This window comes from Paroedura picta, chromosome 14 (assembly GCF_049243985.1).
Source record: "Paroedura picta isolate Pp20150507F chromosome 14, Ppicta_v3.0, whole genome shotgun sequence".
NCBI lineage: Eukaryota > Metazoa > Chordata > Lepidosauria > Squamata > Gekkonidae > Paroedura > Paroedura picta.
In genome coordinates, this window is record NC_135382.1 from 22715336 (window position 1) to 22729941 (window position 14606).

A 14606-nucleotide genomic window follows, 5' to 3' on the forward strand; every position below is an offset into this window, starting at 1 on the left:
GCCGTCCTGTTGGCCTCAGGGCGCCATTTTGGCTGACTGTTTATCAACCGCCGGGGAGGGGGCCGCATATGGGCTGAATGGCGGAACTCGCACAAAGGGGGAGGGGAGTCACTTTTTAATGAAGGCTTGGAACGACTATGGACCTTTAAAAAAGAAAGCGTCTCTGGGCTCTTCTACTGCTCGCTTACTATAGGCGGGTCAGGAGAGTCACGTACGCTGGAGCCTCTCTCTCCCAAAGCTCTATGGTTTTACAATGCCTCAGTGGCGTCCTTTCACGGATTACCGGTAGGGGGCGTCACTTCCGGTCTGAACCCGCGGCTGTTTGCGAATTCTGCACGATCCGTCGCTCTGGCCTTGTGGTCACGGGGTTGCTCTCTACGGTAGAGGAAGCACTCGTGGTGGCCTCGGGAACACTTCCTGTTTTGAGCCCAGAGTTGAGTGAGGGCTCGAGCTGCGCCGGAGGAGCCATGTCGGACTCAGAGGAGTATTCCTCGGGGGAAGATGAGGATTACCTTCCTTCAGGTGGGTTTCTTTCTCCCTCGTGCTCGTAGGAAGAAAAAGCAGAGGGCGAACATAGGCTTGCCAACCTCCAGGTGGTGCCTGGGACCCTCCTGGGGTTATAATTCCTCTTTAGATCACAGAGGCCAGTTCCTCTGAAGAAAATGGCTTCTTCGGAGGGTGGAGTCTATGTTATCTGCTCTTTCCCCACACCCCCCCCCTTGAAAAGCCTGCAGTGTCCCAAGGTAGACCTGACATTCCTAACTTTTCTCCAGAAAAAAAAAATTAGCACCTACTGGCAATTCGGGGAGGATTGTGTGAGGGATTCAGTCCTGAAAGAATGTTTGTTAAATCCCAGAGAGGCTTTGATAGAAGAGCTTTGCAATGTATGGGTTCTAGTTCGATCCATGGTATTTCCCTTCATGAACTAATGTCTTGGGGAAAGAGCAAAATTTGAGTCCAATGGCGTGTTTATGACCAATAATGTTTAATGTGGGGAATGAGCTTTGTTGGTTTTAAAGGTACCACTAATATTATTGTCTCAGATCAACATGGCTACCCACCTCAATGTGTCTTCTTGGGAAAAAGCTGTTATGCACCTGAGACCCTATTGAGCTGCTGCCAGTCAGAGGAATCAGTAGTGAGCTAGATGGACCAATCTGATTTGATGCTCAGACTTAAGTTTGAGTTAAGTTTATGGCACTATGTAGATGTATGGTTTCTTTTTTAGGGGACAGGGCACTTTGGTGGCATAAACCAATTGACAGCAGCCTCAGAGCCTAGGTAAGGATGAACTGTAAGACTAAAGCAGAGAGTCCATCCTGCTCTGTTACTGCTATTTTCCCCTCTTCTGTTCCCCTATTAAGATGCAGTCCCAGGATCTCAAGGCCTGAATGACCCATGTGGTAACTGTAGTTTTCTTAACACAGGTGAAGATTACAGCGAAGATGATGTGAATGAACTGGTGGAAGAAGATGATCATGAGGAAAAACAGTCAGATGGGGAAAAGTGCAAGAAGAGTTCCAAGGGGATCACAGGCCGGTAGGCACTCTCTAGCTTCACTGTGGATTAGTAGACGCAAGCAAACATTTGGTGAGAACTACATTGTGACTTGCTGCAGTCCTGTATTTCTTTGTCCTGTTTGGGATGAAATATATTATGCTTTGGTTTAGGCATACTCTTTGTTCTGGAGCCTTGGAGAGAGATAGCAGCAAGAAAGTAAAGTTGTCATAGAGATGTAAGCAAGGACAGAATTCAGCATAAACATGCAGGGACTAACCTACAGCATCTATATATGCTGAATTTTGTCTACATTTAGCAACCCCTGCCCCAATATTGATATGTTAGCAGAGCTGTGTATCAGTTGGTTATCTGAGCAGCATCTTGACTGTTGTCATCCTGACCAATAGGGCTTACACTGAAATACATGCATATTGTCCCCCTTATTTTTTAACCTATGCATCTTTCAGCCTAGTTTGGGTTCATCTCTGAAGCTACTGCAAAGGGAATGGTTTTATATAGCAGCTAAAGTAATACACTGTGATCTAGGAGGTCCCAAATTCACATTGCCTCTCCTCTCTGCCCAGGGTCTCCAAAAGTGAACTAGTAATTGTATTACTTTAGTTTATTGGGCTGTTTTGAAGAATGCTAGAAAATAACATATGTAGAATGTTATAAATTGCTTCACATGGTAATGTTTTTCATAGAATAATCAACAGGCAGTTGCCAGCTGGCCCATATGCAGAGTTTTGATAATGTTTGTCCTTAGGAAGAGGCGTAAAGGAGGTGGTCTCTCCTTAGAACCGGATGGTGAAACATCAAAAGAGGACACAAGTGACAGTAAAGATGGTGATGATCTGGAAGAGAGTTGCCCAGTTGTAAAGGAAGAAGAGAAAAAGAAAAAAGAAGATGCTCTGTGGGCCAACTTCCTCAGTGACGTGGGCCAGAAACCCAGAGCTGCTGCTACGGATCAGGGGACCTGTGCACAGAAAGGCAAGGTGGGAGAAGTTTAATCTGCAATGGAAGAAGTGCTATAGGCATGCTCAGGCTCTTTTCAGTCATGTACCATGATTTTTAAAAATTTATTCTTATGTCTTTGAATTTAGAACCTGCCCTGTCCACCAAAGTTGGACTCAGGGCAGCGGACAGCATATGCATAGTAATACAGCTTAGTCACATTAAAACCATGCTAAAAATTATAAAGTCTAAAAATCTAAAGCCAGAACCCTAGGACCCTGGGTAGGGTGTGATGTAGGAAGGAGGCCAAATTAGATCAAACATTTGCATTTTTTTTTTCAGTGTCTGCAATCCAAGATGCCCTTGGCAAGGGGCTTCCATGACAATGTCCTCTGGACAAGTTGGCTGGAGGCCTTGCTGCCATTTTCTTCTCACAAGGGAAGGCTTTAAAACTTAGCCGGTATATGAGATGCCAGTAGATATAGTGGTGGGGCAGAAAGGAAGTGAACTTTTATACATGTAATGACTTCAGTTAAAACCAAGAATGCAGCGATTGAGAAAGTCAGTGAATGTTTCACCCCGGTAGCTGCAGCTTGGACTGGTCTTTCTGATGTAAATGTTGTTGCAGTGGTTGAGTCTCAAGCACAAAAAAGTTTGGAGGAAATGCAGGAGTCACTGGTTGTAAGCAGCCTTGGTGCTGAGATTGGCGAGAAGGGCTTCAGATCATGCACTTGGGTGGAATTACATAGCATTTTTGTGCATTTCCATAAGGTTTCTTGGGCTTTGTGATAGTTATTTGCTTTTTGGCATGAAAGGGTGGAGTATAGGAAGGGCCAAATAGTTCAGTCCCTTGGGGAGCTCTCACTCTGAAAAGAAGAAGAGGAGCTGTTTTATTTATACCCCGCTTTTCACTACCTGAAGGACCCTCAGAGTGGGTCCCTTACAAAACATTTCCCTCCCTATCCTCACAACAGACACCCTGTGAGGTAGGGGGGGCTGAGAGAGAGAGACCCAAGAGAACAGCTCTGTGAGAACAGCAGTAAGAATTGTGAGTAGCCCAAGGTCACCCAGATGGCTGCATGGGGAGCAGTGAGGAATCAAACCTGGCTCTCCAGCCACTCTTAATGACTACACCATGCTGGCTCTCCAACGCAAATTTCCGTTAGTCTCTATGGTTCTAGGTGATCAGCCCTGACTGCTCCTTAGGAGGCCAGATCCTGAAGATGAAACTCAAATACTTTGGCCACCTCATGAGAAGGAAGGACTCCCTGGAGAAGAGCCTAATGCTGGGAGCGATTGAGGGCAAAAGAAGAAGGGGATGACAGTGAATGAAGTGGCTGGAGTCACTGAAGCAGTCGGTGCAAACGTAAATGGACTCCGGGGAATGGTAGAGGACAGGAAGTCCATGGGGTCGCAATGGGTCAGACACGACTTTGCACCTAACAACAACAACAAAATAGTTCAGATGTATGTGGCTTTGTGACAGCGGCTTCTCAGACATCACCTTGCTATAGGGACCTGGCTACATCATTATGATCACACTGGGCTGCATTGCTCCCATCCATTCAGGAAACCCTCCCAGAGCCGTCAAGAAACCCCAGGGTTTCACGAAACTCTGGTTGAGAAAGCCTGGTCTAATCACTGTTTCATAGTGGGGAGTGAATCCAGCACCTTCTGCATGCACAGTAGATGTTCTGTCACAGAACCATGGCCCCCATCTGTCATAGGAAGAGGAATAACATCCAGGCATGTCACGTGCAGGCCTCAGTGCTCCAGATGTTGAATGAGCATCTCAGTGGCCATTTCCCTGTGCAGACGAATATACTTCCCTGGGGCAGCTACTTCCTTTCATCTTGCACAGTGTTCTAGTCTTGGTGTTTTGTTTTTATGTTTTTGTGTGTATTTTAGCTCTGGTTTTATTTTTTATTCTTGGTTCAATTATTTTATTGTGCTTTAATAATTTGTTACCTGCCTTGTTGGCCCTTTTGAAAGCAGTAAGGTGGGGTATAAATTTTGTAAAATAATTTTTTTAATAATGTTTGTATGGGTAGCCTGGGGTGGAAATATGTTAAATAGCTCTTTGCCGGAAGACTGATTATGAGGAGAGAAACTGAGGGTAGCACAGATCATTTCCAGCATTCATGGTGAGTGTGTTGAGCTCTAGAGAGGGAATCTGAGCTGGTTCCAGCATTTTGGTGAGAGTGATTTCTCGTCTGCTTCTTAGCCACCAGAGAAAAACGCATGCAAGCCTCAAGAGGTGGCAAAGGAGCCCATGAAGCCCAAAGTCGCTATTACCGAAGTGTTTGACTTTGCAGGCGAGGAGGTGAGGTAAGTCTAGCCTGTAGCTGCTTCAGCCTCAAAGAGACATGCATTGAGACATTCATTTAGCTGCTGTGCTCACCTAAAACCGGCTATGTTTGAAAAAAACTTTGTAAGAGGATCAGAAACATGCTTAAAATGGACTTGTGCCCTCACCTCTAGGGAGTCACAGGACGAGCAAAGGGCACTGCCTCCTTTTGACAATATATAGGCTTATATCACAACACTTAAGGTAGATAAGAGGAGTTCCCAGCAGTCTTAACCTTGGAATGATTGAGGGAGGCGCCTTTGTCAGTTTTCTCTGTGCTTGAGCAGAGCCAAGAACTGTTTCTCATGTTAGAAGCTCCTTGGGCCAGTTTTGTAGTTCTGTTGGTGTCTGGCATAACATTTGCTGGCTGTGACTTTTGAAGCTGCAAGAGAGTCCAAGGTATGTTCTTCCTTGCCCGGACCCAGCTGGTAAGGGGGCTTCTGCTAGGTGTTAAAAAAATGTTTTTTAAAGCATTTTTTGTTCATGCACACAAGCTCAGTCCTTGAATGAAACTTTATTGGTTTTAAAGGTGCCTTTTGACTCGCTTTTTGTTCTGCTACCTGAGACCAACTTGGCTGCCCACCTGAATCGTTCTGAAAGTGAGATTACAGTGGGATGTTCAGTCGTGCTAATTTGGCCTGGAGTGGAAGCTGACACCCTGTTTTGGCCTGGAGGATGCCTTGCTAGTGCTTCCTTCCCCTCCCTTTCTTTCTCTGGCTTTGGCAGTGCAGAAATGTTTCTGTCTTGAACGCTGGGCTCCGTTCTTCTCTTTGTAACAGGATCACTAAGGAGGTAGATGTTTCATCCAAAGAAGCCCAGGACTTTCTGAAAAAGCAAGAGCAGAAGGCGGTCAGCCCGGTTTCTCATCCCACAGGTTCTGGGTAAGACCTTGGCCTTTTTGTTATACAATTATATAGTGGGAAAGGTTGCAGGAAGAGCTCAGTTCCACCATAGAGGGTAAAAATGGAGGGCCTACGACATCTTTGAAAACAGTGGAGTTTGGGTATGCGCTTAAGTCCCTTGGATGTCTCCGTGGTCAGTCGGTCTCTGGCCTCTTTGAACCCTTCCTCTAGATGTATCAGATAGATTACCTGAGCTACGGTGGTCTGGCAAGTTTCAGCTGGTAGGGAGGGAGTGATTCCACTGTCAGCTGGTTGTTGCATCTTCCTAATTCAGCTGTATACCTCTGCCCCCTCTACATCTGCTTCTGTTCTTGCCCTGGAGAGGTGTGACGATCATGTGCTGCTTCCTTTGTGCATGGGAGTTCTGGCCCATGCCTTTTCAGCTGTACCTGCAAGGGTTTGTGGGCATTGCTATGAAAACTGGGTGCGCATGCTGTGCAGCTTGTCAGCAGAAAGCACTGTCAAGTCACAGCCGACTTATGGGACTGTACAAAGTTTGCTTGCCTCTGGGTTGGAGATGCCAGGGATTGAACCAGGGATCTTCTGCATGCCAAGCAGCTTCACCACCACTGAACCTCAAGTCCCTTCCAAGTCTCTGCCCTAAAGTCTCCAACGCAGAGTCCTGCCTCTGCTCCTCCTGGTGGGAGGAGGTCTCCAGCAGTCAACGACGTTCTCCGTACTTCTGCATAGAAGGAAAGACATCCACTCTTCCGTTCTTCCTTTCTCTCTTTGATCTCCAAAATCACATCTCTGTGCCTGTGACCTCCATGGCCCTTTGATGCCTTCCAGGTTGGTATCAGCTTTCCAGTAGGAAAAGTTCAGCTCTGGAGCAAGTCTCAGCCCAACCTCAGTTTCCGGTTGGGACTTGATTGATGGGGCACGGATTCACACAAAGCCAATGGCTGGGCCGGTAGTAGCACCCTTGTTTCCAGCAACCAGGAAGGCTTGTGGGTTTTCTGCTCTCCCTCGCCCCCTTCCTGAGCACTTTGCTTGGTCCTGTATAAAAGGCAACATCTTGGGAGTCACTGTAGAATGACCAGAGCTCCCAAGGGAGCAGAATGATCTTGGTACTCCTCTGCCTGTCGCTGCAGGACCTTGTGGATTTCTAGCTCTAGGATGGTCTCCTTCAGAAGATGGCATAGAGTATCTGCATTCTTTCTGCTCCACTGCCGCTTCCTTTCTCGCTCACAGGAAGGAAAGCAGGGCTCCCACCAGCGCCGGCTGTAGTGTGTCCTGCCGTGACCCAGGTGCTGTAGGCCTTGCACAGCTGTTCTCTTTGGACCACTCCCCAGCCTCCTGTTTTTGTGTTGATGGAAATAAGCCTTAGTCCAAAGCAGATGAAGGTTTTCTCTGGGCCCCGGGCGGGAGAGGGAGGGTTCCCAGTGCAGCTATTCAGACCACGAGGGAGAAGAGCCGGTTATCATCTTGCTGCTCCCAGCCACCAGAGGGCGGCACACGGTCCTCTGCTGCATAAACCATGAGCTTGATTCCTGGCGGGATGATGTCATGCAGACTGGTGGGTTTAAGAGCCATTGGAGAACCTTTTTTCTTTTTCTTGTGGTTGTTCAGGCCAGCCTGCCCCTCCAGTAGCACTGACGGCATAACAAACAGCCCACAGGTTTCAGTGGTTGCCCACCCTAGTCTGCCAGGCATGCTTCTTCCTGGGGGGGGGGGGGGAGGACTAAGGGCTGCAGTTTGCATGAACCAGCCGTGTTGCAATAAGGGCCACCACCCTGCTTGTGTAAATTAGGAGCTCACCTCCAAGCAGTTCTCATGTGGAGAGAGATAAGAGGGATTTTAAACCACAGGCAAGTTTGAAATGCCTGCAGACTGGGGCAGACAGCTGGGTCTCTGAGCCAGGGTTCGCTGTCTCATGGAAGGATGAATGTCCTTGCAAATAAGTGTGTGCCATAAGCACACACCTTTGGGAAAGGGTAGCCGGTGAGCTTTGGGGGAAATGCAGTTGAAAGAAACCCTCCTGTTTTTAAAAGCAAATGTTTTGCTGAGGCTGCCAGCCAGCTACGGAAAGCATTGCCTGCGTTTCTAAGCAATCGACAGCATTTTGCGACGCAAAGCCTTTTCACATGTTGAGCCGCCGCACTCTTTCCCCGCAGTCCCTGGGCTTTGGGGGCCGTCTGCTGGGCAGTGCTCCATCTCACCTCCCGGCCAAAGTGAGGATAAGGCTGTAGCAGGTCAGCTGGTGGAGGCTGATTAGTCCCTGGCCTGGGGAGGGGGGAGAGGGAGGGAGGGAGGGAAGGGAGGGGGAAGGCGCTGTGAGCATCTGTCCTCCATTAAGCTGCTCTGGGCCTTTTGCAGAGGCAGGCAGGGAGCACAGCTGCACAGCCCCAGTTTTCGGAGGCCGCAGCCAAAAGGGGAGCTTTGATGCGGCTCTGAAAACGTGCCTTGGAGCATCAATACAGCTCCTGTGACTGCAGGCATTCTGCCCTGCTGCCTAGCAGCATCCTCTGAGGAGAGAGAGAGACAGAGAGAGACCTTCTTTGACTCGTTTGAGAATTCCTTTGGATCAATGTTGTGGCACCGGGGGATGAGCAGAGTTTAGACCTGGGTAGCACCCGTCAGAGCCAGGGGAGCTTGGGTGCAGTCACCTGCCTGGTGCAGTCAAAGCTGGGCTCTGTGCCAGAGAACCGGCATCCTCCTCCAGCTCCTAGACTTTTCAGAGAGCGCTGGCTTTGAGCGCCGAACTTCCCCTCCCTGCTGTAGAAGTGCCGTGACCAGCCGGAGCAACACCTGCCTGGCAGAGAGATCCTTGGAAGAGTTTAATGCCCTCTTTGCATGGTTTGTGGATCCTTCCCTTTGCCTCATTTTATCAGCCAAGACGCCTCTCCTATTTTGCCTGCTATTTGTGCCTGGCAAGTGCAAGCAAACCCCTCTTGGGGGAGCCGGTGCCACTGCACAGGGCTCAGTCCCTTGCCCCTGTGGATGTGTAGTTCTTTGTCCCTGGGTTCCTGCAAGCTGCCCCTTCCCTGGCATTCCCACATCTCCTCCAGCAGTGGATTGCAGCTGTTCAGTACCACGTGGCACTTGCATTCAGGAGGCAATCAGGGAGGCTCCAGTGGGGAGCAGCCTTAAGACCAACTGTGCTGCCTGATCTTTTATTTCACACACACACACACCCAGCAGCTTTCCCCTTTGGCAACAGGAGCACAGAGGGCTGGATGCCAGACTGCTGTGTTGACTGGGGAGGGGTGAACGGCACCTGCTCTGAAGATCTTCTTTGTAGCCATCGCCTGCACGTGCCCATATATTCTGAAGAGTCTAGAAAACGGAGGGGAGGGGAAGTCTGCTCTGGAAATTGGCTCCAGCTTTTGCGCGCTGAAACGCTTCCAGGCAGAAAAAAAGGCAGTTTTTTCCAACAGCCCTTGGAAACGAGTCAGTGTAGACAGAAGCCCTGCAAGCTTTTGGACCCCTGTGGTTTTTCCCCCTTTTTCCCCTGGGGATTGGAAAGGGGGCTCTTGCAAGTCACTGCTTATTGCTGTAGGGGATTCGACCAGCTTGCTAACGAAGATGAAGTCACGTCAGAGGCGTCCTCGGTGTGATGTCATTGGGGTGCCCAGCCCAGCTGTCATCTCAGACCAGGGCTCTTCCACAGCCCTGTCACCCAAGAGCTTTTCAGCTGCAGATGGGACTCAGACCTTTAGCCAAAGCTGGTTCTCCCTGCTGAGCTCAGGAAGAAGAGGAGGAGCTGGGTTTTTTAATACCCTCCTTTTCACTACCTGAAAGAGTTCCAGAGGGGCTTACAAACATCCTTCCCTTCCTTTCCCCACAACAGACACCCTGTGAGGTAGGTGGGGCTGAGAGAACTCTAAGAGAACTGCTCTGCAAGGCCTTCCCAAAGAGAACTGTGACTAGCTCAAGGTCTCCCAGCTGGCTTCATGTGAGGAGGAGTGGGTGGGAAATCTCACCTGGTTCTCCAGATTAAAGGTCACTGCTCCTAACCATGACCATGCTGGCTCTCCCTTCCTCTTGGCTTCGTGACTTCACAATGTCCTATCAGTATTCTTTTGTAGTAGCAACATCTGCCTGCCCTGAACCCTCAAGCACCCAGCTGAATCACATGGTCCCTCCTCTGCCCTGAGAACAGCCTTTTGATTAATTGTTGGAAAGATCCCCTCCTGCCCTTTGCAGGTACTAGACAAGATACAGGGCTGGCCAGATAGCAAGCCACGTGCCCCTGATTTTGGAGACAAATCTTGAAAATGCAGAAAATCTTGAAGCAACTCACCATTTTCAGGCAGAGTGTCCCAGATGGTGTGTATGCCCTGACCAAGGTTTGCCCCCTGCCAGCATTAGAATGCAAGTCATTTCCTTCCAGACCGTTCAGAACAGCTCTGGATTTCCAGCCAGGAAGTTATCCCAGGAATGCAAATAAAAGTAACAGGCTCAAGAGTTCGGTTGATGGCTCCTGCTTATTTGCAGCACCATTTCCGAGGCCTCCCTGACTGATCTGCAGGAGTTCCAGAAGGCCACGTGTTGCATGCGCACATGTACACAAACATGCGTGAAGCTGCCTTTCACTGAACCAGCTCTGCATACTCAGACTGGCCGCTGCTGTCCAGGGACTGAGGGGGAAGTCTTCCGCATCTGCCAGATTCTGCCACTGGAGACGCTGGGGATTGAACCTGAGGCCTTCTGCATGCAGAGCAGCTGTTCTGCCATTGAGCCACAGCTCCTCCTCCAGTGCTCTGACCTCCCCCTTGGGATGCAGGGTGTGATTGACAGCTCTCTACTCTCTTGAGGATGTTAGTAAGCAGTTCTGTAGCACAAAAGCCTTGGGAAGGACAGAGGCTAAGTCACCTTGGTGTCTTGCTCCAGGGCAAGAGAAGCCAGCACTGCTGATTTTTGTTCCTGGTCTCCTTAAAAATAACTAGCAGAGCTTTGCCTGAAGATGTCGCCTCACAGTGGCGGGAGACTCCTTCTCAGAGTGTACAGGGCTTTTCTTTTTGGAGAGATCGGCAGTGTGCCACATGTGTACATACCTGCTGACTGAACGTTTGGGCATACCAGGTGGCAGGTTTTAAGGATGGAGGGCATGGAGCCTTCCAGAGCCCTCTTTTGTAACTTTGCCCCTAGAAAGGTTTTAGGGCAATACTTCCCAAGCTCTGCGCACGGTTAAAAGTGTCCCTGCTTCCAAATTGTCTACTTGCTGTTCTGACCTGTCTTTCTTCCACCTGACTCCTCCTGGGGGCTTGTCCTTCGGCCATGTGGCCTCGCCAGGCATGAGGGGATTGCTCCTGAGGGAGAGATGCAACTGAATTGAGCGCCCTTGGAAGAGGCTCCCTGTTACACCTCTGCATGAGCCACCTCACAATGGGTTTCATTCGAATCAAGATACACACTGCTCTTAGCCACTCCACCAAGCTGGCTCCCCCTGTTCCCACTCATATGCATCAGCAGACGCCTCCTTCCTTCTCCTTGTGGAAGGTTGCTAGTCTCTTAAGCATTTCCTTTAAGTCCTTTGCCCCCAGGTACTGAGGCCAGAGAAGGCATCTCTCTTATTCTGTTGGCCCTAAAATAAAACTGGCCTCTGGTGGATTTCATGGAAAAATGTTTATCTACAGCAGGGCACCCAGTGATGCCTTTCCTGGTGCCTGCCGAGTGTTTTTAGAAAGTGGGCAGGGCCAAGTGGGGCTTTTGCCTTGCAAGACTCCTTATTGGCCATTGGCAATTGAATTGACAGCGCCATTTTTTTAAAAAACAGTAGCTGCCCCTATAGCACAAGGACCTTTACTGCAAGGCTAAAGTGAAGCTGCAGCAGCCATTTCCATGGCTGTGCTCACCACGCTGAGTCAGCATTCCAGAAGTGCCCACAGGCTCAAAAAAGGTTAGGGGCCTCGATCTCCAGTGGCTTGCTTACTGCTGAAAGTGGTCCGGGGTTCTTCTTTGAGTGTCAGGAGAGTGCCTGCAGCATTGAGGGGTCATGTCACTGCTGGGCCCGCCTGCTGCCTTCTCCCAGGCCTTCCGCAAGCACTCCTCGTGTTCTTGTGTTTGTTCCCACCAGAGTGAAGCGGCCGAGCGGGCTCAACAACCTGCTGGGGAAGCTGGGGGCCAAGAAGCAGAAGATGAGCACGCTGGAGAAATCCAAGCTGGATTGGGAACACTTCAAAGAAGAGGAGGGCATCGGCGAGGACCTGGCCACCCACAACCGAGGGAAAGAAGGGTGAGAGGGCGGGCTGTTTCCTGATGGCGGCTGTGGCGGAACATCTCTCTTGCATGCAGGGAGGTCCCAGGTTCAGTCCCTTCTTTTAAAAGTGTCCAGGTGATCTGAAAGACTTCTGTGTGGAAATCCTGAAGAGCTGCTGCTGCCAGTCAGAGTAAGTAAGCCTGGCCTTGATAGAGGGAAGGTCTGACTCAGTAGGAAGCAGCTTCCTGTGCTCAATAAACCTGTGAAGGTGTATTGTGTGAACAGCAAAGCTCCTTTTTGGGGCTTCCAACAGTACATGCTGTGCCTCTGGTTAGTCAGGCAGCATGAACTCTATAGCCATTGATACACACAAGAACGTTTTGACTGCAGCTTAAAGTTTGAGTCCAGTGGCATTCAAAAGGGATCTTAAAGGTGCCAAAGACTTGAAATGCTGTTTGTCCTGTCAGCTACCCACCTGAATCTACATTTTGACTGCCTCAGGCTTGAGAAACCACAACGCTCTCTCATCGCCCTGCCCTTGAAAGGAGGAAGGAATAATCTCTTGACAGTTTCTCAAGCTCCCCGCTCATTATGGGTTTATGTAGGGCAAGCCCCATAGGAAATGCCCCTCCGGTTTTGATCCATGTGCCAGTCCCGAGAGGCAATTGGAGACAGAGGAGAGGGAGTCGGTGGGGTCTTGAGTTCCTTCAAGTCTCCAATGAGCTGCTGCCAAAAATTCTATAAAGCCCTTCTCTCTAAAAGTGCTGCATTTTCATTAGAGCTTGTCTTAGTGTCCTTATTGAAAATTATTTATAGCATGCAATTTATAGCCAGGCAATCTGGGTTACTTGGCTGCTCTTGATGTATCCTTTTTGTCTACCTCTCGGTCCAAAGTCATTGCCCAGGAAGTATTTGTGAGACCATCTCTAACAGAAGTGGTACTAGCCCAAGGTCACCTAGCTGGCTGCATGCCAAGGAGGAGCAGGGAATCAAACCCAAATTAGAAGCCGCTCTTAACCACAACACCAAGCTGGCCCAGCCCAGGTGGTAGAGGCAGGGGGGGGGCTCCCCGGTGGATGAACCTGGCATAGCTCTTTGCATGTGTTGTGCCTATGCACTCGTCCATCCACGCACTGTATAGAGGCCTACTTGTAGGCAAAAAATTCCACTCTGAATGGCAGAGCCATGCCCCCTGAAGCCCACCCAGTGGCCCCAGCCATCTGGCTCTGTGCTTCCTCATTTGTCAGGCCCCCCAGGCTGACTTTGTACAATCTCTTTCCCTGCAGATACCTCGAGAGAAAAGCGTTTCTGGAGAGGGTGGACCACAGGCAGTTTGAGATCGAGCGGGACATCCGGTTGAGCAACATGAAACCCTGAAGCTGCTGAGGAGATCCTCTTCCGACAAATGCCTCTCCTCTGGCTCTTTCCAGAAGAGACTGTTTCAACAGACCTAGATGGATTTTCTTTTTTTGCCACACTAGTAAATAGCTGACCCGAGGTCACTCTGGCAGACTTTTCTTTTTTTTCTTTTTTCACATATGGCCAGGGTGCTGGCGTGTGCCACAGGCGCCAGTTGCTGCTGGGTCCTCCTCGGGGTGTCCTTGCACAGGAGAGGGACTGCAGTGGGCATTTTCCCGGTCTTTACCTTCCCGGCACTGAAGCGAGAAGAGGCAGTCCCGTGCCACAGAATTAAGGCCTGGACTGCCGAGGGCCCGTTGGCTGGAGGGTTTGCACAGCTTCCTCGTGCAGCTGGAAGGCCGTCTGCCTGAGAACGCTCTGTGGTCGTGCCGTTGTAGGAAGAGTCACCTGCCCACCAGGCAACTTGCTGTGGAGTCTCTTTGTTTTTGTAGAAAACCCTTTCCCAGGATTGTCATGGTCTGCAGCCACTGCAAAGGAGCGAGAGAGGCAGTGCGCATGCGAGTGAGGGCGGAGCCTCCCAGTTCCTTTTGAATAAAACATTGAAGCCTGTATCTGTGAGCATGTTGGTCCTCCTTCCATCATTGGCAGTTCTAAATCTGCCCTGTCCAAGCCAAGGAAATGAGTTATTTATTATAATGTTCTATAATCCTTGAGGGAGAGCCTGCCGCTTAACTCTTTGCTGCAAGCTCTGAAACCTCTTAGACTGTCTCTGAATCAATTCACGGCATCCGTTCCTCTCTTGGGTTTGCTAAGTGTGTCTGCCTTAGAGAGAACAGCAACCCGGAGGAGGGAGAAGAGGGTAGAGGAGGAAGACCATGTTGAGTTGGGCAGAAACATCATCCTTCTGAGCTGGGAGCTAAGGATTGGGGGTGACCTGGGTAGGTTTCTCTACAAAGGCCATCCCTGCCAAATAAATATTGGGTGACAGCCTGGAGATGACAGCAAGGTCTGCATGCAGTCCCTGGCTGAGACCGCTCATCTGTGAGGTGCACGTCACTGCCCATCTATGCCCCTAGCAGCAAATCCAGTTAGGAGCATTGGTGCAGTGGTGGTGGTGGGCGAACAGCTCAAGGGAGGTGGTGTCACCAGTTCCGGGAGTGCGGGGGGGATCTTCGATTTGTGGGAATGGTCTTGGATCAAGCTTTGTTCTTTACTCAGGAGGCAGCTGTGGCCCCCAGAGCTCTTCACCACTTAGTCTTCTAAACCAGCTGCACTTTATGTCCAAAGATCAGAGGTCTGGTCAGCTCTTCAGTGGTTTACTGTAATCAGTTGTGTGTAGTGGTCCCCTGTTTGAAGCAGTCCAGCTGTGTGTTGTGGTTTTGTTTGCCAGCCTTAGCTTCCT

General features: G+C 49.9%; 1 protein-coding gene across 1 annotated transcript; it reads left to right on the plus strand.

The window, feature by feature from the left end:
* Window positions 1-147: 147 nt before the first annotated feature.
* CFDP1 (craniofacial development protein 1) lies at window positions 148-13815 on the plus strand. Its single transcript, XM_077310840.1, has 7 exons — window positions 148-522; window positions 1428-1539; window positions 2267-2495; window positions 4679-4782; window positions 5581-5682; window positions 11723-11881; window positions 13132-13815. Exons 1-7 carry the CDS (start codon window positions 243-245, stop codon window positions 13220-13222), a joined length of 1077 nt encoding a protein of 358 aa, XP_077166955.1. The 5' UTR covers window positions 148-242; the 3' UTR covers window positions 13223-13815.
* The last annotated feature ends 791 nt before the right edge of the window (window positions 13816-14606 follow it).

Bases quoted from the DNA above. Each gene is read 5' to 3' on its own strand.
- CFDP1 (XM_077310840.1), top strand. From the start codon at position 243: ATGGTTTTACAATGCCTCAGTGGCGTCCTTTCACGGATTACCGGTAGG. The intron at 4,783-5,580 runs GTAAGTCTAGCC...TCTTTGTAACAG, and splicing joins TTTGCAGGCGAGGAGGTGAG to GATCACTAAGGAGGTAGATG. The intron at 11,882-13,131 runs GTGAGAGGGCGG...CTTTCCCTGCAG, and splicing joins CACAACCGAGGGAAAGAAGG to ATACCTCGAGAGAAAAGCGT.